The sequence below is a fragment of the Schistocerca serialis genome, unplaced genomic scaffold (assembly GCF_023864345.2).
Source record: "Schistocerca serialis cubense isolate TAMUIC-IGC-003099 unplaced genomic scaffold, iqSchSeri2.2 HiC_scaffold_1362, whole genome shotgun sequence".
Lineage (NCBI taxonomy): Eukaryota > Metazoa > Arthropoda > Insecta > Orthoptera > Acrididae > Schistocerca > Schistocerca serialis.
The window spans coordinates 41,815,935-41,839,728 of NW_026047583.1; the positions used below are offsets into that span (position 1 = coordinate 41,815,935).

The 23,794-nt window shown below is 37.1% G+C and overlaps 1 protein-coding gene across 3 annotated transcripts in view; it reads left to right on the plus strand.

Moving 5' to 3' along the window:
- The first annotated feature begins 8,630 nt into the window (after positions 1–8,630).
- The window catches only part of LOC126440344 (molybdenum cofactor biosynthesis protein 1-like), a 205,336-nt gene continuing 190,172 nt past the window's right edge, over positions 8,631–23,794 (plus strand). The window contains exons 1-2 of one of the 3 annotated variants that reach the window (XM_050090632.1): positions 8,631–11,240; positions 11,335–11,533. In XM_050090632.1, coding sequence (XP_049946589.1) covers positions 11,164–11,240; positions 11,335–11,533 — 276 coding nt within the window. In that variant the 5' untranslated portion in view covers positions 8,631–11,163. Of the gene's footprint in view, positions 11,241–11,334; positions 11,534–13,575; positions 13,650–23,794 lie in introns of those variants that run through there. The other 2 variants (XM_050090634.1, XM_050090633.1) reach the window with 2 other exon arrangements.

Genomic DNA, 23,794 nt, shown 5'->3' on the forward strand with positions numbered 1-23,794 from the left:
CAGCGCTTTCATAAATGTGGTAGTCAAGACAAAGAGCACATTACACTGGGAGAAAGACATCATGTCACAGTCTGATTTCATGCAAATGCCAGTCACACACTGTGGTACTTCCTGATTTCAGTCACTCATAGCATAAGAAACAGTCCCTAATACAACATAAAAATGCTATCAGTTATTGTGTCTTTTCATATAAATCTTTTCACTTATATCTACTTTATCAGCTTTCACTTTGTAATTTAAGTTTTCTTATTTAGAAACTATCATCAGCATTACTAACACTTAGTGGATATCAGAACCACCCACAGTAACATTATGTGTGTGGAGGATGGCTTCTATGGACTAATCCCACTAACTCTGATACGAAAGTGTGTTTCACTTTGCTTTTTGGTACTTTCGTTAAATATAGTTTTTAAGCATATGAGATAGATTGATCAAACTGTGAGGTCAAAATGCCGTGATGGAAGTGATCTGATTAATCTAAAAGAAGATGTTTTAGTCATTATTAATTAACTAAAGCAGAAATAAGGATGTAGCAGCAAATTTCGAGATAACTCAACCTTACAAAATCCGACGCCTAATACGTAATGTGCTAATCAGATACAGTCTTTTAATATACCAATTAAATTATGTACAATTTTGATTTTGTAGTAATTATTGTTTTTGTAACTTTTAGCCCTTCTGTCCCCACACCAAACCAGTTTAGTCAATATATTACAAACACGATTTGCCTCGAAACAACAGAGACAGAGTGTAAGGATACCTGAACATCATTTTGGTTGTCTTTGAAATTGTTTAAACGATAATTCGATTGAAAAGTCATTGTGTAATTCTGACCTGACGCCATAAGAACGACATTACACATCACCATTGTAAAATTAGCTGTTATAGGCAGTTATCTACTAACCAACTAATAAGGGACACATTTGTTTGGTTTGACAGCTTCAGATGACAGTGCGTATTTTCTTTTCTGAGCTATGATATGGTGCAAACATTGATGGCAGCCATATTTAAATGCAGCAAACGTGGATGTTTGCAGAAATTTATTCAGGGGTGGTCAAGGTTTTAAAATTTTTGTATTTGATGTGGTCCTCAGCAGACAATTATACCCTAAGAATAAATTGTAACATGGTATTATCAGTTTTATTGTATCTCAAAGCATTGGTAGTTGACTCAGTATATTTTGAAGAACACACTACTTTCATAACCCAAAAGGCAAGCATATTTCATAAATAAATGCAAAGTAAATCTTTTTGTACTAGTAATAATGAATATGGATACATTCTTTTCAATTAAACGATCAAAAATGACATCTGCATATGATTCAACAAATCGGGAAATTATGGCAGACAATATTCACTAAAGATATTTTCATTCATATAGTTATAATGTTTAGATTGTCACTGAATACTGCAATAGAACGAAAAAGTCAGACAGGCTACATAAACCTTGTTGAATATCACAAAACTAACAATAAAAAGTGACTGATTAAAATAGTAACTTTGAAGTCATCTGGCTTACAAAATGTAAAGTCTGATCATGTGAATGGATTTATTAGATTATTTTCACACCATCCAGTGTTTAGGGCTGACCTGCATAATTAAAGTAAAATGAAGCTTCTTTTTTGGTTTGTTTGGATAATGTGCAACCCACAGTCAGCATTCTAAGCTCCCAAATCGAAGAGCATGAAACATAACTTTAAACGTAATTTTAAATCTTCGTTAAATTTTTTCTCCCTCACATGGTTAGTGTCGAATATTTAACACCTTACCTCATTCTCGTATTTATCAGACGTTTGAAGGTGTTTCATACATATGAGTTTGAAACTTTAAAGAATTGGGTGATGGGTTTACTGATGAGGCACGTAAAAGTTTTAGTTGATTTTTGCTGTTTTGACAGCAAAGTAACTGAGGATGGCGGGAGCAGAGAGGATATAAAATGCAGACTGGTTGTAGCTAGAAACACATTTCTCAAGAAGCAGAATTTGTTAACATCTAATACAAATTTCAGTGTCAGGATGTGTTCTCTGAAGCTATTTGTGTGGATTACAAGCAGTTCAAATAAGAAGAGAATAGAAGTTTTCCAAATGTGGTACTACAGAATAATGCTGAACATTAGATAGGTAGATCGAGTATCTAATGAGGTGGTACTGAATCTAATTGGGGAGAAAAGAAATTTATAGAAGAATTTGACTAGAAGAAGGGACCATTTGGTACTACATGTCCTAAGGCATGAAGGTAGCGGTAGTTTGATAGTAGAGGGAAGTGTGCTGAGTAAAAATTGTAGAGGGAGGCCAAGCGATGAATACAGTTAAGCAGATTCAAATAGAGGTTGCTGTATTTAGCCAACATGAGGAGGCTTGCACAGGATACAGTAAAGTGGAGAGCTGCACAAACCAGTCTTTCATTCAAGACCACATCAACAACTACATCACGTTTTATTGGTAGCATTATTATTATTATATTTTCCTTATTACTATGCTTGAGACGCTGGAAACAAAGGGAATGGATACCGCTACTAGCTTCACAGTTGTGTTAGGCTTTAACCATAAAGATTGCACTGTCTGAGAGGCTAATTTTGCATTTTTGAATTGATGTGTTAATCCGAGAATGTTATTAAAATTGTGTTTAGAGAAATACAATATCACTCTTTCCAACAATCTGTGTGCTGAGATGATGTGGATGCGACCACACCCTGCTCTGTACTGCTATGAGAGTATCACGCCTCTTCAAGGCAGCCAATCCCGTGTCAGCACGTCGCCACGTGACCGACGGAATGACGGCAGCCTACGGGACTTTGTCCTTCCTGTTTCTTTTGCGCAATACTCTTGCCATACGACTGGGCAAGCTGACACATTGGTTAGCTCACTGTACTCGCATTTGGGAGGACGACGGTTTAAACCCACGTTCGGCCTTCCTGATTGAAGTTTCTGTGATCTCCCTAAATCGCTTCAGGCAAATGCCGGGGTGACAGCTTTGAAAGGGCACGGCCGACTACCTTCCCCGTCCTTCCCTAATCCGATGCGACCACCGATGATCTCGCTATTTGGTCCCCTCACCCCAAATCAACTCAAACCCTCTTACCAAATGAGGCAACATAAAAGAAATCTATTGCTTCTATTAGTGAAAACACGATTTCTCGAAAGTTTTTTAAAAAAATGTTAATCATGACAAATAACAACCATCCTGTGGTTTTCCACACTCATGCAGCATATTTGTTTGCAGAACCATTATAGGCGTGGTTACGGCATGAGTGAAGAAACACAAAGTATGAAGAAAAAATTACGACTAATCGTGGTAATTTAGAAATCTGATAATTTCCGGTATGAAAAACTGTCATCATACCCACTCCTGTGTGTGAGATTCGTCTGAGGCGAAACGACGGGAAACTCAAAGCGGACACAAGTCAGTGTAGTGCGATTTAGGTTTAACAATAAGTTGTAAAACGAAGGGCAGCAGCGATCGAGTATTCGCTGCTGCATGGTGGTCTTACGTAGCAGTGGCGTGCGAGACGAAAGTGGAGGAGGCTGGCAAAGAAGGCGTGGCCAATATCTTACTCACAATCTCTCGATGTCAGCTTTTATCGACTGATCGAGAAAAAGAAGTAGTCCATCTTTAGGCAAAGCCTTTACAAACTATTTCATTATGCCTAACTTTATATGTAGAGGTGGCAGGAGGATGTTATTTGGATCTACTAGGTTTTGTGTAGAATGTTCTTCTCACCAGGTTTTAAAGACTTCCTCACAGACGAGTTCTTTCTGTACCAGTGTTCATCCCTAGCCCTACTGTCCCATTCACACAAGAAACATGGAAATTTGGTAAAGCCACCTTGCTGACCAAGGAGCATGCATGTTACTTTTAGATCGCCACATTTCATCCAACCATGAGCAGAATAGCCTATTTCATTTAACATTATTTCTAGATTTTCATAGCTTTTTTTCATGTGTACAGAATGTCCAACAGGTATAGATGCATACATGTTACAATTGTCTAATAAAACAGCCTTAAAACTAGTTTTGGATGAATCAATAAACATCCTCCAGTCTTCCTTGTTGTATTCAGTACCAAACTCATTCATCAGACCTGGAATGTCTGAGCAGTGCACTAAATCACCTTCTTGTTGAAAAAACTTGGAAAATTGCTGCTCACTCTTTCTATGCATGTATATGCTGGTTTCAACTGCCAATAAGTTCTTTTCTTTTAATCTAAAGCCAAGCAATTCAACTTTTTCTTTCATTAAGCCCAGATCCCTAACCAAATCGTTAAGCTCGGTCTCAGTAAACAATTTGGGCTCTAGACTTTCTGTATTACATTGGAATTCATCATCGTCTGGTTCATCTAAATCACATTGTGCATCAGAAAATACTTCTGTTAGAACAGAATTTAAATCATCTGGTGGGTCAGGAAACAGCAAATCTACACCATGCCTTACTGGTCGGATGGCAGATGAAAGGTTAGAGTAGCTTATTACCTTTTTTGTTTTCCGCATAATGACCAGTATTATCAACACTGCAAAAGTAGCAATCATCGGAATGATTTCTTGGCTTCCTCCATATCATGGGAACAGCAAATCTAAAGGCTTTTCTCTCCTTTTTCAACCATTTTCTCAGGTCTCCAACACACACACAATATACCTTGTGTGGCGCCTAAAATTTATCTTGATGACCAAGTTTAGATCGAAAGTATGATAAATAAACCTTTTTCAAAAAGTCAACAATGTTTCTTTGGTGTTTTTAATCACAAATTCAACACAAATATAACAAAAACTGTCAGCAGAGTTTTTACAACCACGATTAAACACTGTATTGAGCACATGTACAGGAAACGAGAAAGTGAAGTTAGATTGACAGTATACAAACCACCATCTGTTAACACAAAAATAGAATTGACCTTTTGTGCCAGCAAATGTTTCTCATCTACATTTATTACACCTCATTTTAAATTATTTTAACTATACAAAAGCTGTTAAATTCTTTAAAAAATCACTTACTTTAATAAATTTAACTGTAAAGTGTGAAGAAATGGTGGGTGATACAGTTTTTGAAGTATCATATTTAGATTTCCCACCCTAACAATAAAAAGAATAAGGTATTTTCACCAAAAAGTTTTCCATTGTTGGTCTGTGTAATTATTTGTTAATATGGATTTCTCTTCACTGTAACTTTTCTGGTGCTGTAAGCTGTATATTTTTCTCAAATTAGTAACTTTCTGCTAATTAGGAAATAGCATTTCTTTGGAAGTACAATTGTACTGACCATTCATATATGATGCAAAAACACTTCATAAAGGTTTGTTTTCAAATATGAGCTGTAACGTTACATGCATTCTGCTTAACCTTAATGAAAGTTATCTTAATCCATTTTGACGTATAAAAAATGTTTGTTTTGTTTTTTTCTCTGCATGCAATAATTCATATTGTCACAGAGTATGCAGTTTCATGGCAAGTCACATCTCCGATGGAATAAACAGCCGAACCAGCAAGTACCACAAAAGTATAGTAAAGCAGCTGCCGTCATTCCACCTTGCAGACATGTGGCGCCCATCCTTACCCATGTACATGCACAGACAGTCATAAACTTCCAAACAACATGCTATTCTAGAACAACAAACTTATAAAAAACCGGTATGCTCACTATGATACTCATCATTTGTCGGCCTGGTAGACATTGTGCAACACATTGCCTTACCCAAGTGGTATGTTATACTGTATGTCACCTTTTTGTGTATGTAAATGATGTCATCACAACCACAGGACGTAGAGAAATAAATAATACTGCTAGTTCAGATTGTACATTTGTCTTCAGAAACGAAAATTGTTAAAACTTTGTAAAATAAAAACCCTTTACTTATGGTATTTGAACTAAGTAATATTTCATATAATTCCATTTCAAAACATCTTTACTCATGACATAGCCCTAACGTTACTTAATGATTACTTGTGGATTACTTACAAAGACTCAGTAAAAATTTATCATTTCAATGTATCTGATCTCAAATACTTTGCTTGAGGTCGGATAAACACTGGTGCAAAGTAACCATTCTTCAATAGGAATTTGAATTCTTGAAGTAAGTTATAGTCTTAAAATGTTATGACCATATATTATTTTTTCATTGTCTCTATTTCTCTATGTATGTGGACCAGCCACAATGGTGGCTGGTAAACCAGCTGTACCTCTGTTTTAATTATCAATGGTCTATTCAGACACAGGGAGTATTCGTAGCCTAGTCATGCTGACTGGACATGGAGTAATTATTAATTCCTATTATGAATTGATCATAGTTGTATCTTCATCTGGATTACCAACTAAACTTGTGAGGAAACATAGGCTTAGGAGCCTCATTTCTTATTTCCTCTACACATCCTTCAAGTAGGATAAGGTAAGCAGGCAGTTAACCTACTTATTCTAAGTTAAGCTAACATTCCCTAAAAATGTGTATAAACTAAATCATGTGATTTAACCATCGAAAATAAGTAAAAATTCCCCTCGTAAAAAGCTCCTAACAAACAAAGGTACTGCTAACCATGAGAAAAGTACAAAAAATTCTAAGGAATAGTTGTGAAACATGCAAACATCCCAAGTCGTTGGATGTATCCATTCAGTTCTGACAGCAAATTATAGTTTTCCATAGACACTTCGAGCTTTTCGGAGTTTATATATTAATCTGTCAATTCCAAACAATCAAATGTAATAAATGTTGAGAACAACTAGTGTAGTGAACTCGTTAACTTCCTACTTTCTGTGTTAAGAGCAGCACACAAAGTTAAGACAATTCTGTCCTAGTTATCCATTTCTGAAATGAGTATAAGAATTAGACCACAAAACTCAGGTTCGTTCCTGTATTTTGCAACTTTATAGTAATCCTCAAAGCTAATAGTATCCTACTTCTGCAGAAACCCATAAATACTCCTCCTCCTACAGAAAAATCCTTCATAAAGACCATTCAAATTTTATAGCTGTATTGGCCCTATATATATGCCTCCATTTTTCCTCCATTTAAACTTAAGTAATACTCCCTTTATCCCACCTGCACTATTCATAATATAATTCATGTATATATGCGTATCATAGCCTGTTCATTATTACATCACTCCCACTAAACTGCTACTTTCTCGTCTTCCCTCTTATAACTTTAGTTACCTTAATTCTATTGTATTTTGAACCCATACCTTATTACTGAGCTTTCTCTTAAATATACTACTGTCTCTTAAATATACTACTCTTTGTTCAACTCAGCATGAGCAAGAAACATTATTTTGAGTAAAGTCGTCTAGACCGATATTAAAATTTTCTTCATTTATTACACCACTTCAGCTCCTGCCACTATCAGAGATCGAAAAGCTTAGAACTTACAGAACAAGGTTGTCCTTGACAAAATATATGTTGTTCCTTTTACAGAGTAGCCTTTTTGGACTTAGAATGTAATCTGGATATTCTTGCCATTTATTACCATCTCTCTATGTGGTGATGGCTATGCATGTAAGAGAGAATCTATTCAGTTCTGATGTCTCTTCTGATCTCTTGTTCTTTTTAAATGTGGGCTGTGGTAAATTATGGTGACTTCTGTGAGTAATGAGTAATTCCTTAATAGTAAATGCTATCTTCTCATGCATACTTATCTAGATATTACTCATAAAATATTTATTCTCATCTATTATGTAGTGAAGTTCATAGTCAGTGCGAAATAGTGACTTGTCTTATTTCCATGCTTTTGCTTTAGCTTGCTTAATATTGCTAAAGTCTTCTTTTGTACTTTCATCACAGTTCCAGATAGTTTTCTATTTCAATAAGTTCGATAAATGAGCATCTTTCATAGCCTAGCCTCTTACAAAGCTCCTATAGAATCCAGCCAAATCTAAGTGATCATAGATGCTTAATATTTCTAGTCTCTGGACAGTCTTTTATAACTTACATTCTTTCTGGACATAGTTGTATTCCCATTATTCTCACACTGTGTCCCAAAAAGTCAACTCTTGTCACCAAAAGTATGTTTTAGAAACTTTTATTAGTAACCCTTTTTCTTCCAGTCACCTCAAAATATATATCAATAATTGTCAACAGTCTTCCCAAGTCTTGTAGACTATTAATATATCATTGACATACATTATTAATTCTTGCACTAATTCCCTCCCTAATAAATATTGAGCAGGAATGAAAACTGACACAGGAATGTCCAATTCGGTAATGGAGTAATTCAATCATGCTTGCCAAGACTTCAACTAATGAAAGCTGTTGTTCTGTGATCACCTTCTCCTGGATTCCATTCTCCTTGGTACAGCTCACAACCCAAGGCGAATTGTAATACTTCCATGGCATTTACTTTAAACTGAAAAGATTTTCTTTCAAATAAGAAGGCTGTGTATGGCCTTGAGTGGTCATGTAATGCTACCTGCCAGTATCCTTCCATGAAATCTATGGAAATATGAAATTCTGCTTCATCAAAGTTAGATAACATCACTTCTGTACTCAGGGTTCTAACCCTTTCTGTCTCTTTGTGTTTATGGAGTGATCATGAATCTAAAACTAAATGAACACCTACCACAAGTCTCTTAAGTACCCACAACAGACCCTAAAAATACATTGAGTTATGTTGCTGTCTATCTCCTTTCATATTTCATCTCTCACTGCAATTCGAAGGTTTATTGGCAGTGGATACGACTTGCGAAAGGAAAAAAACTGTGTCATCTTTTACTTTAAACTTACAGAAGTATTCCTTCATTAGTCCCAAGTTATCTGTGACCACATCTTTATGTTTTAACAGAATACCTTCTAATTAAGATTTCTGTTCTTCTGGCACTACAGGTGATTCTCTTGCTATCAATTTAATGCCAACTCCTCTTGATTTAATACTTCCCTTCTTTTTCTTGTTTATTTTCATCTGTTGCAATAATATCAGTAAACACAACTAAATGAATATGCTCCTCTGATGATGGGCCTTGCTTAGATTTCAATGGATTACTTTGGAAAGCTATGCTAGCTACCTTTTTACCTATTTTCCACACAAATATTTTCTGGTTGAAATCCAATCGATAATAATTATCAAGTAACCAATCTTATCCTAACAGGATCTATGGCACTAGCAACAATGTTTGATGGAAGTTCCACTTTTTAATCGTAACTGGTAGTCATGTTTCTTTTTTAATTTGCTTCCCTTTATTACAGGGGGTTCCGGTAACACACACTCCCATTACTGGTACTAGGAGGCAACAATATTTCTTCCTCATTAGCGCTAGCCATGGTGTAAGATTAATGATATTTTATGCACAGAATATAGGTGAACATCAACTTTATTTCCAAAAATGTCACTCACTACTATTGGTTTACAATGTTCTCCCTTAGCTGTTACTTTTCCTTCTTTAAACAACTACTCAAGAATAGGTCTCAACCATGTGAGGATTACTGTCTTCTCTGAATGAGGGCCTACTATTCTATTATTAGTTTGGCATGGATCTTAGTGTCAAATCTTTTTCCTGAACTTTAGGGTGAATTTTACAGCAATTCATCCACAAAGCTTTAATGTAGCAAAAATTATGTTTATATCTTTTTTAGTAATAGGTCAAATTTCGGACAACTTTTTCCATAATGAATCATATTTCGACCAAATTTTTTTCCAGAAATCCAAATGTTTGTCGTATTTTTAAGTACACAAGAATATAAACACGAAAATTTTACTCACATGACAATGTTTGAGGTAATGTTGTCACAATTAAACACAATTACTACAAAGATTTATTTATCGGGTTTATAGTAGACAAGCAGTGTAACACATTATGTAGTCCGTTCACTGATATAAAGATTGTTGCACAGAGTCTACAAAACATTCTCGAAGCCAACAAGGGTGGCTTCTGGTGCAATAAACATAGCACAAGTAGTCGCCCCATTCAGTTTGAATACAAACTTAGTCCTATTCGACGAAACCAGGGGAGAAATTCTTCAGCAATGACAAGGAAATATTATTTTATAAACTATATGAAGTTAAGGTTAATGGGGGAAATGGCTTTAACGTGTAAAAACACTGCAACACCTCCAAACACAGTAGCTGCACGAAGATAAGTGCTGAGAAGGACAGCAGACGAACGCTGTTATTTGAGTAGACATGTCCATCTTCAGAGGTGCAAGAACTTGTTTAAGATGGTGGTGTCTTGCAATGTCCTATTGGAGAAGCTGAAGAATCCCCGCTTCAGACAGTTCTTGAAGTACAAAATAAATCCAGTTCCAGATGAAGCTACGCTGAGAAACGACTATTTATCTGTGTGCTACGAGGAAGTGCTCGACAAAATACGAACTAAAGTTGTTGACCAAGAGATTAGGGCGTCTATCGGAAATCACCAATTTGGATAGGGGTTAAATTGTAAATACTTTTGTTGGTGTCCTTAAAGTTGACGGACCTGGAGAAATGTTTCTCCTAAGGGTGTGAAGCTCTCAGCAGAATAAACAGCTCGACAACTGCCTTTGCGTTTGACAACTCAATGAAGCTACTGTCACTGTTGGTGTGAATAGAGACCAATAAATGGTGCTTCATACATGGCTGTAGCAGCCTACAGACTTCAGAGTCTCTATCCCAGTGTGGCACACATCACTTGCCTTGCACACGCATTGTACAGAGCTGTAGAAGAGGTGAAATTAAATTGCACTGATGTGAGCCAACCGATCTCCTCTAGCAAGAAAATCTATGTGAAAGCTCCACTAAGAGTACAAAAATTAAAGAACAGGGAGCTTCCCTCCATTTCCCCCTCAGCTTGTACTTACACAATGAGGTTCTTGGGTTAATGTTGTTGAGTATTACTGTAACTATTACACCAAAACAAGACGATCTTTTCTGAGCCTGATAGTGATTAATAAAGTGCTATCAGAACTGCCAAAGAGTTCTTTACAGATACGTTGTCTCTAAACTTGACATACATCAACGCGCTGTGTCATCCGAACAAGACACAGGTGCAAAGATGCGAGCTGGTGCCAGTGCCATAGAGACTCTCCACTTGCGCGAGTTCCACCTGCGCCACTGTCGGCCCTGAGCATGGAGGTAAGAATAGAGGGAGACGCCGTGATGTCACAGCTGTGAAGTTATGTGAAGCCGAGGGTAGCCATCTCAATCCGACCAAAACATTGCTGCTGTAAACTTGTGTGCATAGGCTTGTCGCTCACTTTTGGAAGGATTTTGCGCTATTATGGTGACTTGTGTGGTGTTCGGATGTACGAATCTTTCTGATTGTGATGCGAAATCGAAGGGAATAACATTTCATGTGTAAGTTGTCTCGTTAAGTGTGAGTTTACAACTTCATTGTGAATGAACGTGTGCTACATCGGTACTTGTACTATAGCGTGTTTTTCTCCTGTAGATTTCCTAAAAATGAAAGTCGGAAAGCTCTGTGGGAGAATGCCGTGAGGAGGAAGAATTGGTGTGCGTCAAAATGGAGCACTATATGTTCTCAGCATTTCCGAGAAGAGGGCATAGACCGAACTTCCGTTTCAACAGTAAGGCTCCGAGAAAATGCTGTACCATCAGTTTTCCCTACACACCCAAAACATTTGCAAAAGGTATGTTAATTCAAAGAATTAAATTCTTAGTTTTCAAGTTCACATTTCAGTATAATACGTACGTATCGTCGATAATCAAAGTGTTGAGTAACTCACTTTGTCTTCATGATGTACCAAATTAAAAGCTAACACTACATTAACTGTCCTAAACAGGACACTGTGTAGATTTGCCATTCTATGTACCTCATTTCAGTAAATATTGGTGGTAATGAAGAGTGTTTCCCAGTAGTGTAACGTAACTGAAATGTCCCAGCGTGTATTACAAACAAGATGTATTTATGGGTTTTTGGAGGGAGGGTATAGCTAACTTAGTTTTCAGTTTCTATTATTTAGTTTGTGATACACGTTTATTACTGAATTAACAACATTGTATCGTTTACATTGAAGGCTAGCTGTTCGTAATATTACATTAAAAACTATTTTTAATCAGAAGAAATGCTGAATTTCGCCTATACGAGATTTTATTTTAAACAAAAACTTTGAAACAACCAATCTGATGATGGTGCAATTAGCGACTGTAATACACGCAGCGCTATAGCACACTGACAATGTTTTGGTCAGAGTGTCATGGCAGTGAGCCACGCCCCCATGGCTTCAAAATGTAGTACGGCTGGGATACGTAGCGCCATCTCCCCTTATTCTTACCTCCATGGCGCTGAGGGTAAAGATATCGACCTCGCCTCAGCCAATTGCTGACCGATTACCGTCTGCCAATGACCAGACGACAACGGAAAGAAGCCCGCTCGGACGATAGAAGAGCAGCTCTCGCCCACTTGTTTATAGATCATCGTCCAGGGCTGACTTGGACAGGGAACGTCATTTAGTGAATTCTTAAAAGTGAACAGACAGTTCTTGTAAAAATTTCATTTGCTATGTACTGTGAAGTTTACCTTCAATCATTTGCACTTAGCCATTGAGGGCCTCTTTTGTCTTATATTACATGCAGTATTGCAGACTTAATCATTCAACAAGTCACAAAGACAAGTAAACCTTTTTAACTCATTTGTGTGACTTTGTTGCTAATTTGTTGGAGTGTTGTTGAACCTTCATTCACCTATCCTGTCACCTGACCCTGGGGCACAGTTGTGTAATAGTGGCAGGGACAAATTGTCTTAGCGGTGTACTGCACCAGAAGCCATTCCACAAACTCTCAAACTCGGCCTGCCGTAACACGGTGGCAACTCGGCCTCCACAACAGTATCGACGAGCCCTTTACAAAACTGGTGATGTGAGTTTGCAAAACAACGCCAACTTTCCAGTGGTATCAAAAGGCATCACATGACTGTAAGCTGATGGTACTCAACTGTGTGACACCCTGTCTATTGTGCAACACAAGCAAAGTGAGTTGCATTGAGCTCGTGTTCATCTGATCAATAAAGTGAACAACAAACTGCAGGGTGTTCTCCAGTCAATCAGCATATTAGTACTTACATTACTGTTCACACAACAATTTGACACTCGGCACGGTGGCTGATGGGAGCGACAGCTGCTGGAGATACCTTCACATCAGCCACCACACTAAGTGTCAACCTAGTTCCTGATGATGTTGTTTACATTACTAGAATGAATTGTCTATGCCTCGTTACTTCCTTGATTATTTCTCCTATTATTATTCCACATCCTTACTTCACAATACTTCGTATTACTTTTTCATTAAAATGTGTGTGGATACCTTTCTCTTCATTATTGTCTGGTTGGCAGTTGTCACCTTGTGCGTAGTCTCCTCATTCTTTGTTCAGTATATCAATACCTTTGATAAATGTCAATAAACAGTTTGCCGTCATCTGCTAAAATATTATATATCTTTCTTGACATAGTAAGGTATCCTCTGCACCAACACTTTAGTTACAGGCTGTCCTCTATAGGATTGTCCACGTATTTTGAGCTTTTTAGCTACCACTCAATATACAGGGTGTCCCAAAATAATGTATACGCTCTTTGAAACAGAGAATATCGTTAATTACAGGAGACAGAAGTACAATTTCTATGGGTAATAATTAAGAAGGCGGTGAAAAACATAACAATGATTTCTTCTGTTTCAGGATTGTCAGCGAACATGGCGTTATCGTTTGAACAAAGGAAATGGATGCTATAGTGTTACTGGAAAACAGAGAATGTGAGTGTCGTATGCTGACATGTTGTTGTTGTTGTTGTGGTCTTCAGTCCTGAGACTGGTTTGATGCAGCTCTCCATGCTACTCTATCCTGTGCAAGTTTCTTCATCTCCCAGTACCTACTGCAACCTACATCCTTCTGAATCTGCTTAACGTATTCATCTCTTGGTCTCCCTCTACGATTTTTACCCTCCACGCTGCCCTCCAATGCTAAATTTGTGATCCCTTCATGCCTCAAAACATGTCCTACCAACCGATCCCTTCTTCTAGTCAAGTTGTGCCACAAACTTCTCTTCTCCCCAATCTTATTCAATACCTCCTCATTAGTTACATGATCTACCCACCTTATCTTTAGCATTCTTCTGCAGCACCACATTTCGAAAGCTTCTATTCTCTTCTTGTCCAAACTAGTTATTGTCCATGTTTCACTTCCATACATGGCTATACTCCATACAAATACTTTCAGAAATGACTTCCTGACACTTAAATCTATACTCGACGTTAACAAATTTCTCTTCTTCAGAAACGATTTCCTTGCCATTGCCAGTCTACATTTTATATCCTCTCTACTTTGACCATCATCAGTTATTTTACTCCCCAAATAGCAAAACTCCTTTACTACTTTAAGTGTCTTATTTCCTAATCTAATTCCCTCAGCATCACCCGATTTAATTTGACTACATTCCATTATCCTCGTTTTGCTTTTGTTGATGTTCATCTTATATCCTCCTTTCAAGACACTGTCCATTCCGTTCAACTGCTCTTCCAAGTCCTTTGCTGTCTCTGACAGAATTACAATGTCATCGGCGAACCTCAAAGTTTTTACTTCTTCTCCATGAATTTTAATACCTTCCCCGAATTTTTCTTTTGTTTCCTTTACTGCTTGCTCAATATACAGATTGAATAACATTGGGGAGAGGCTACAACCCTGTCTCACTCCTTTCCCAACCATTGCTTCCCTTTCATGCCGCTCGACTCTTATAACTGCCATCTGGTTTCTGTACAAATTGTAAATAGCCCTTCGCTCCCTGTATTTGACCCCTGCCACCTTCAGAATTTGAAAGAGAGTATTCCCGTTAACATTGTCAAAAGCCTTCTCTAAGTCTACAAATGCTAGAAATGTAGGTTTTCCTTTTCTTAATCTTTCTTCTAAGATAAGTCGTAAGGTTAGTATTGCCTTGCGTGTTCCAACGTTTCTACGGAATCCAAACTGATCTTCCCCGAGGTCTGCTTCTACCAGTTTTTCCATTCGTCTGTAAAGAATTCGCATTAGTATTTTGCAGCTGTGACTTATTAAACTGATAGTTCGGTAATTTTCACATCTGTCAACACCTGCTTTCTTTGGGATTGGAATTATTATATTCTTCTTGAAGTCTGAGGGTATTTTGCCTGTCTCATACATCTTGCTCACCAGATGGTAGAGTTTTGTCAGGACTGGCTCTCCCAAGGTTGTCAGTAGTTCTAATGGAATGTTGTCTACACCGGGGTCCTTGTTTCGACTCAGGTCTTTCAGTGCTCTGTCAAACTCTTCACGCAAAATCATATCTCCCATTTCATCATCATGTACATCCTCTTCCATTTCCATAGTATTGTCCTCAAGTACATCGCCCTTGTATAAACCCTCTATATACTCCTTCCACTTTTCTGCCTTCCCTTCATTACTTAGAACTGGGTTGACATCTGAGCTCTTGATATTCATACAAGTGGTTCTCTTCTCTCCAAAGGTCTCTTGAATTTTCCTGTAGGCAGTATCTATCTTACCCCTAGTGAGACAAGCCTCTACATCCTTACATTTGTCCTCTAGCCATCCCTGCTTAGCCATTTTGCATTTCCTGTCGATCTCATTTTTGAGACGTTTGTATTCCTTTTTGCCTGCTTGATTTACTGCATTTTTATATTTTCTCCTTTCATCAATTAAATTCAATATTTCTTCTGTTACCCAAGGATTTCTATTAGCCCTCGTCTTTTTACCTACTTGATCGTCTGCTGCCTTCACTACTTCATCCCTCAGAGCTACCCATTCTTCTTCTACTGTATTTCTTTCCCCCATTCCTGTCAATTGTTCCCTTATGCTCTGAAACTCTGTACAACCTCTGGTTCTTTCAGTTTATCCAGGTCCCATCTCCTTAAATTCCCACCTTTTTGCAGTTTCTTCAGTTTCAATCTGCAGTTCATAACCGATAGATTGTGGTCAGAATCCACATCTGCCCCTGGAAATGTCTTACAATTTAAAACCAGGTTCCTAAATCTCTGTCTTACCATTATATAATCTATCTGATACCTTTTAGTATCTCCGCGATTCTTCCAGGTATGCAACCTTCTTATATGGTTCTTGAACCAAGTGTTGGCTATGATTAAGTCATGCTCTGTGCAAAAATTCTACAAGGCGGCCTCCTCTTTCATTTCTTCCCCCCAATCCATATTCACCTACTATGTTTCCTTCTCTCCCTTTTCCTACTGACGAGTTCCAGTCACCCATGACTATTAAATTTTCGTTTCCCTTCACTACCTGAATAATTTCTTTTATCTCGTCATACGTTTCATCTATTTCTTCATCATCTGCAGAGCTAGTTGGCGTATAAACTTGTACTACTGTAGTAGGCATGGGCTTTGTGTCTATCTTGGCGACAATAATGCGTTCACTATGCTGTTTGTAGTAGCTAATCCGCATTCCTATTTTTTTATTCATTATTAAACCTACTCCTGCATTACCCCTATTTGATTTTGCATTTATAACCCTGTAATCACCTGACCAAAAGTCTTGTTCCTCCTGCCACCGAACTTCACTAATTCCCACTATATCTAACTTTAACCTATCCATTTCCCTTTTTAAATTTTCTAACCTACCTGCCCGATTAAGGGATCTGACATTCCACACTCCGATCCGTAGAACGCCAGTTTTCTTTCTCCTGATAACGACATCCTCTTGAGTAGTCCCCACCTGGAGATCTGAATGGGGGACTATTTTACCTCCGGTATATTTTACCCAAGAGGACGCCATCATCATTTAATCATACAGTAAAGCTGCATGTCCTCGGGAAAAATTGGAGACATTGGAGAGCTGAATTTGGAATACCACCACCAACAAGAGTAACAATTCTAATAATCAGAGATAAGTTTGAAATCGAAGAAACAGTGCAGAATGAGAAGAAGAGAAATAGCGGACGAAAGAAAAGTTCAACAGACAACGAGGGTTTTGATGCAGTAATCCAGGCATACACACGATCCCTGAAGAGATATGTGAGGCAATGCTCTCATGGGACTGGGATCTGCAGAAGCAGATTTGCAATTTTGCCATCTCAGAACTTTAAGCCTTACATTCCAAGACTTCTCCATGCTCTTAACGAGGATGATCCTGATAGGCGAAGCGAATTTTGTGAGTGGCACATTAACAGATGTGAAGAAGAGCAATTTTTCCAAGATCGAATTATTTGGTCAGATGATGCGACGTTTGAACTTGATGGAGCAATTAACAACCATAATTGCGTGTACTGGGCCAGGGAGAATCCATACGTAACTGAGCAAAGGCATGTTAATCTACTAGGAGTAACAGTCTGGTGTGGTCTGTCTTCTAGAGTGTTAATCAGGCTGTACTTCTTCAACAACACTGTCACGGGTGACTCGTACTTGGAAATGTTGTAAATGATAACTCCTGGTCTTAGCGTTGTGTCTGGAATGGAAGATTATTACTTTCAACAGGATGGGGCGCCACCTCACTTTCACCTGGATGTGAAGACATTTCTCAATCATACATTCCGTACCACATGGATAGGACGAAGATGGAGTGTGGAGTATCCCACTCAATCTCCAGATTTAACTCCTCTAGACTTCTTTCTTTGGGGTACTCTCAAGAATACAGTTTACACTGTGAGACAACACACACTGGATGACCTTAGAGAGCAAATTAAACAAGTCTGTGCTGCTATTCCGTTGGAAACAATAACATTGGCATGTCGCTCAGTTGTAAGTCTTTGTCGATAGTGTATTGCGATGGACAGACACCACTTTGAACATTTACCATCTTAAGTCGGGCCATGAGGCACCTAGTACCACTAAAATTGTATTTCTAACCCCTTTCATTAAAGAGATGTTCAGTTTCAAAGAATGTATACATTATTTTGGGACATTCTGTATTTCTTATAACTACCAGGATGCCAACTATTACTATAATATTTTGGGCCAAATAACTCTAGCATTAACTTTTCCTGTGTGCTGGACAACCAGTACTTCTTAAACATTTCCTGAAAATCATTCCAAGAAGGGAATTCTTCGAATGACCAGTTCCTCATTTAGCATCATCCTCTTCCAAATAACTCAGGGAAAAATCAGTTTTTTGGATTCATCACAACACTTAAGCAGGGACTTATAAAATATCTTTAAAAACATGTAGAATGTACATCTGCCTCTGGGTTTAACTTAATACCTCCAGTTTCAATATTTGCATAAGTAGTATCCAATTTATTATTAAAGTAAGATTTTAATTCTGCAAAAATCTTGAATAGCTCTTCCATCTCATATTGGCATATGGTAAAACCATAACGAGTTTGCACCTAATATTCTACTGCTGCTAACTTGAGGCTAAACAAGTGCTGTATCGTTATAAGAGGCATAGGGGAAAGCTAGTGTGCAGGGGTTTACTCCAATTCACTACTACCAATGTCACATCATCATAACATCTGTGCTTAACATACAAAGGATTACACCATAATATAATTGTGACATTAAATCTAAAATAAATGCTCCAAACTTGATCAGTGTAGGCTTAAGTATATTATTTTTAACATTTTAAGGTCTCAGAATGATCAAATGAATATGAAGGGCTTATTTCAATAGTCGTACAAGTACATTTTTGTTCATTCTGAGATGCAGAGTCCTAAAATTAAATGAGCGCTGAAAAATCTGCAGTTGAGATACCAGAAATATTCAATTATACTACTGAAATAAGCCCTTCATATGTCAGGCAAAATATACGACCTTAAGAAAAAATAGTGGCACTAAATAATAGAACTAGAGAGCTAAAAACTGGTCATAATATACAAATGCACATCATGTACATCACAATCAAAAGTTATTTGGGTTTTTATGAAAAATTAAAGGCTGTAAATACTAGACTTAGAAACATCCTCAGTAAGATGTAAACTTCTTCTATATGTAGCACCAATAAGTTACCTCTTTTGGTTTTCAAATTATTTACTAAAAACCAAATTTGAAATGAAGTCCTTACTCATAATTGATTATCATTTGTATTTGTAATAGAAAGTTGTACTTACAGTACGCGATTGCAATAGTGCAGTAATACAGCTATAGCAAGTTTCGGGACAGTTCATAAATAACTATGAGAACAAGGAATCTTAAAAAGGCAGTTCAGAGGTCATGTTCTACTGTCTATTCCGCTTTAAAAAATTGTAGCCAGCTAAAACATTTTAATAACTAAACCAAACTTAATTCTATTTATATACAAATTGAGAAGATTACAAATTGTTAAACAATTATTATTAATTAATACGTGTCCGAGAAATGGGCCTTTTAGATTCTGACCCTGTCCCTAGGACGACTGATAGCAGATGTTCCCTTTGGTGGTCCACTGTGGCCATATATAAATATGGCCTGAGAGGCAGTTAGGAGAGACACTTTGAACCAGGATATCAATATGTTCATGTCAGTCAAATGCCTGCTTGCCTGGTGTCTTGGACGACGTCAGAGCTTGGCAGAGTTGAATGCGATTTTCCATAAAAGCTGGAAGTGAACCTGTGAAGATATTCCACTATCCTGGTTCCCTTAAATTTCACAGAAGTAACTGTGTGTCGCCCACAATGCTGACAAAACCACGTGGCAAGTGAGGAAGTTATTTTTCCGCTATATTGGCAAGGAAGTAACTTTTGGTGATTAGAAATCAGGATGATATACCATTTTACTTGGAAGTTCCCACAGTGGTCATCTCTGCACTGTTAATAGTGCTGTTTCTGAAACGATTATTATTATTATTATTATTATTATTATTTCCTTCACTTTCTCAGACGTTAAGTCCGGTTAAAAATGGAGTGACGCGGACCTTGATCAAGCGTCACTTGCTTTTAACTGTACGGTATGTGTTATATTGCATTTAGGAACTTTCGGGTAATTGAACATGTATCAATAATTACGGATTTCTGTAGTTGTATATATATGTTTGGATGTAGCTGTATTGCATTGATGTAGTGGTGGATATTGTGTGGTATGACTCGTGTAGTTGATAGTATAATTGGTATGATGTCAACTTTATCCTGATGCCACATGTCTTTGACTTCCTCAGCCAGTTGGATGTATTTTTCAATTTTTTCTCCTGTTTTCTTTTGTATATTTGTTGTATTGGGTATGGATATTTCGATTAGTTGTGTTAATTTCTTCTTTTTATTGGTGAGTATGATGTCAGGTTTGTTATGTGGCGTTGTTTTATTTGTTATAATGGTTCTGTTCCAGTATAATTTGTATTCATCATTCTCCAGTACATTTTGTGGTGTATACTTGTATGTAGGAACGTGTTGTTTTAAAAGTTTATGTTGTAAGGCAAGCTGTTGATGTATTATTTTTGTGACATTGTCATGTCTTCTGGGGTATTCTGTATTTGCTAGTATTGTACATCCACTTGTGATGTGATCTACTGTTTCTATTTGTTGTTTACAAAGTCTGCATTTATCCGTTGTGGTATTGGGATCTTTAATAATATGCTTGCTGTAATACCTGGTGTTTATTGTTTGATCCTGTATTGCAATCATGAATCCTTCTGTCTCACTGTATATATTGCCTTTTCTTAGCCATGTGTTGGATGCGTCTTGATCAATGTGTGGCTGTGTTAGATGATACGGGTGCTTGCCATGAAGTGTTTTCTTTTTCCAATTTACTTTCTTCGTATCTGTTGATGTTATGTGATCTAAAGGGTTGTAGAAGTGGTTATGAAATTGCAGTGGTGTAGCCGATGTATTTATATGAGTGATTGCCTTGTGTATTTTGCTAGTTTCTGCTCGTTCTAGAAAGAAATTTCTTAAATTGTCTACCTGTCCATAATGTAGGTTTTTTATGTCGATAAATCCCCTTCCTTCTTCCTTTCTGCTTAATGTGAATCTTTCTGTTGCTGAATGTATATGATGTATTCTATATTTGTGGCATTGTGATCGTGTAAGTGTATTGAGTGCTTCTAGGTCTGTGTTACTCCATTTCACTACTCCAAATGAGTAGGTCAATATTGGTATAGCATAAGTATTTATATCTTTTGTCTTGTTTCTTGCTGTCAATTCTGTTTTCAGTATTTTTGTTAGTCTTTGTCTATATTTTTCTTTTAGTTCTTCTTTAATATTTGTATTACCTATTCCTATTTTTTGTCTGTATCCTAGATATTTATAGGCATCCGTTTTTTCCATCGCTTCTATGCAGTCGCTGTGGTTATCCAATATGTAATCTTCTTGTTTAGTGTGTTTTCCCTTGACTATGCTATTTTTCTTACATTTGTCTGTTCCAAAAGCCATACTTATATCATTGCTGAATCCTTCTGTTATCTTTAGTAATTGATTGAGTTGTTGATTTGTTGCTGCCAGTAGTTTTAGATCACCCATGTATAGCAAATGTGTGATTTTGTGTGGGTATGTTCCAGTAATATTGTATCCATAATTTGTATTATTTAGCATGTTGGATAGTGGGTTTAGAGCAAGGCAGAACCAGAAAGGACTTAATGAGTCTCCTTGGTATATTCCACGCTTAATCTGTATTGGCTGTGATGTGGTATTATTTGAATTTGTTTGGATATTAAGTGTGGTTTTCCAATTTTTCATTACCATGTTTAGGAACTGTATCAATTTAGGATCTACTTTGTATAGTTCCAATATTTGTGGTAACCATGAGTGGGGTACACTATCAAAAGCTTTTTGGTAAACAATGTATGCGTAGTGTAGCGATCTTTGTTTAGTTTTAGCTTGATATGTCACCTCTGCATCTATTATCAGTTGCTCTTTACACCCTCGTGCTCCTTTGCAACAGCCTTTTTGTTCTTCATTTATAATTTAGTTCTGTGTTGTATGTGTCATTAATTTCTGTTTAATGACTGAAGTTAATATTTTGTATATTGTTGGTAGGCATGTTATGGGCCGATATTTAGCTGGGTTCGCTGTGTCTGCTTGATCTTTAGGTTTCAGATATGTTATTCCGTGTGTAAGTGTATCAGGGAATGTGTATGGGTCTGCAATGTAACTGTTAAATAATTTAGTTAGATGTGAATGAATTGAGGTGAACTTCTTTAACCAGAAATTTGCTATTTTATCATTTCCAGGGGCTTTCCAATTGTGGGTAGAATTAATTGCTTGGGTGACTTCATGTTGCAAAATTATCACTTCAGGCATTTGTGGTATCATTTTGTATGTGTATGTTTCTGCTTGTATCCATCGTGCATGCCTGTTATGTTGTACCGGGTTTGACCATATGTTGCTCCAGAAGTGTTCCATGTCTGTTATGTTTGGTGGATTGTTTATTTTAATGTGTGTTATCTATTGTCTGGTAAAATTTCTTTTGGTTTGTGTTGAATGTTTGGTTTTGTTTCCTTCTATTTTCACTTTTTTTGTATCTTCTGAGTCGTTTGGCTAATGCTTGTAATTTCTGCTTCTTTTCGTCTAATTGCTCTGTCGCTTCTTGTTGTGAGATTTTACTCAACCTTTTTCGTTTTCTTTCCGAGATTTCATTTCTTATAAATTGTGTTAGCTGTCCGATGTCTTTTCTCAGTTTTCCTATTTTGATCTGTAGCCTGTGTTGCCATGCTGGTTCTGTGGGTTTCTTCTGTGTGTTTGTTGGTTCTGATCTCTGCCTAGTGTGTATATTTAGTGTAGTGAGTGCTCCTATATAAACCAGTAGTTGTAACTCTTCCATAGTTGTGTTTTCATTTGTTTTGTTGTGTATGATTGTGTTGATAGTTTTTATTGTTGTTTCGACTTGTGGGTTATTTGGTGGTCTATGCAAGAATGGTCTAATGTCTGTATTTGTGTCTTTGTATTCTATATATGTTAGCTGAAATTTTTCTTCTATATCTAACATCTGTGTCACTTCGTGTTCTATTTGTGCTTGTTCTGTTGGCTGTCTTAAGATTTCGTTTTCCTCTAATTGTTTAATTGGTGTGTGTTGTTCTTTGTTTGTTTGCTCTGGGATGTTTGAGTCCATTACTGTATTTTCTTCTTCTTCTTCTGATTGCACATTATTTTGTTCCAGTATTTGTTGTACTTGTTGTTTGATGTTTTCTAATTCTGACTGGGGTATCCTGTTATTTTTTATTATTACACAGATCTGATCAGCTAGTCGTTGTTCTGTTAAAAATTTTAATTCTGGGTATCTGGTAATAAATGTTGTGTATACTTGTGATCTGTATCCAGTTGTGTTGGTTCCTAGGTTTGTTGCTTGGTAATAACCGATTAACTTCATCTGACCATCTCATCCTCTGTCTTTGTTTTCCTTCTAGGGTGGTTGCAGGAAGCATATCCTGCAAAACACCTCTATTTGGATTTAAATCATTTTCCAGTTGGCTAGCAGTGTCGTTACCATTATTATTATTATTATTATTATTATTATTATTATTATTATCAGGGATATTATTATATTTTGTACATGTGAACTTTTACAGAATATAGCAATCAGTTAAAACTCAAAAGTTTTACTAATAGTCGTAGTTCCTGATCCTGCTGAGTAAACAGCAAAGAGGCACATTTTCTTTCAGTGAGCATAAAGAGGAATCTGGACTTGCAGACTGGAAATTATGCTCAGTATGTTCTCCACTACTTTCTGCCAGACTGCAAAAGTAGTTTCCAGGCTCTTGTAAATATCAAAGGAAGGTGTAACGCATGCACACAAAATTTAAGTGCTTATTCATAACTACATAACAAAAGAAATGACCATTTGAATATTTACCCGCGACCCCATGAACTGTCAAGCTGGCGTATATATATTTCGTTCAACGTCTCTGTTTTTGGATGTAGACACTTTTAAATTATTTCACGGTAGGTACTACTGTCACAAAAAAGTAGTATGAATTAAGTACAGCTCATCACAGTTGCTGTGCAGCATGGTGTGTAGCGGACACTGATGGCGAGCTGGATCGCTGTGCCAGGTGGACTCCATTGCTTCTCAATTCTATGACA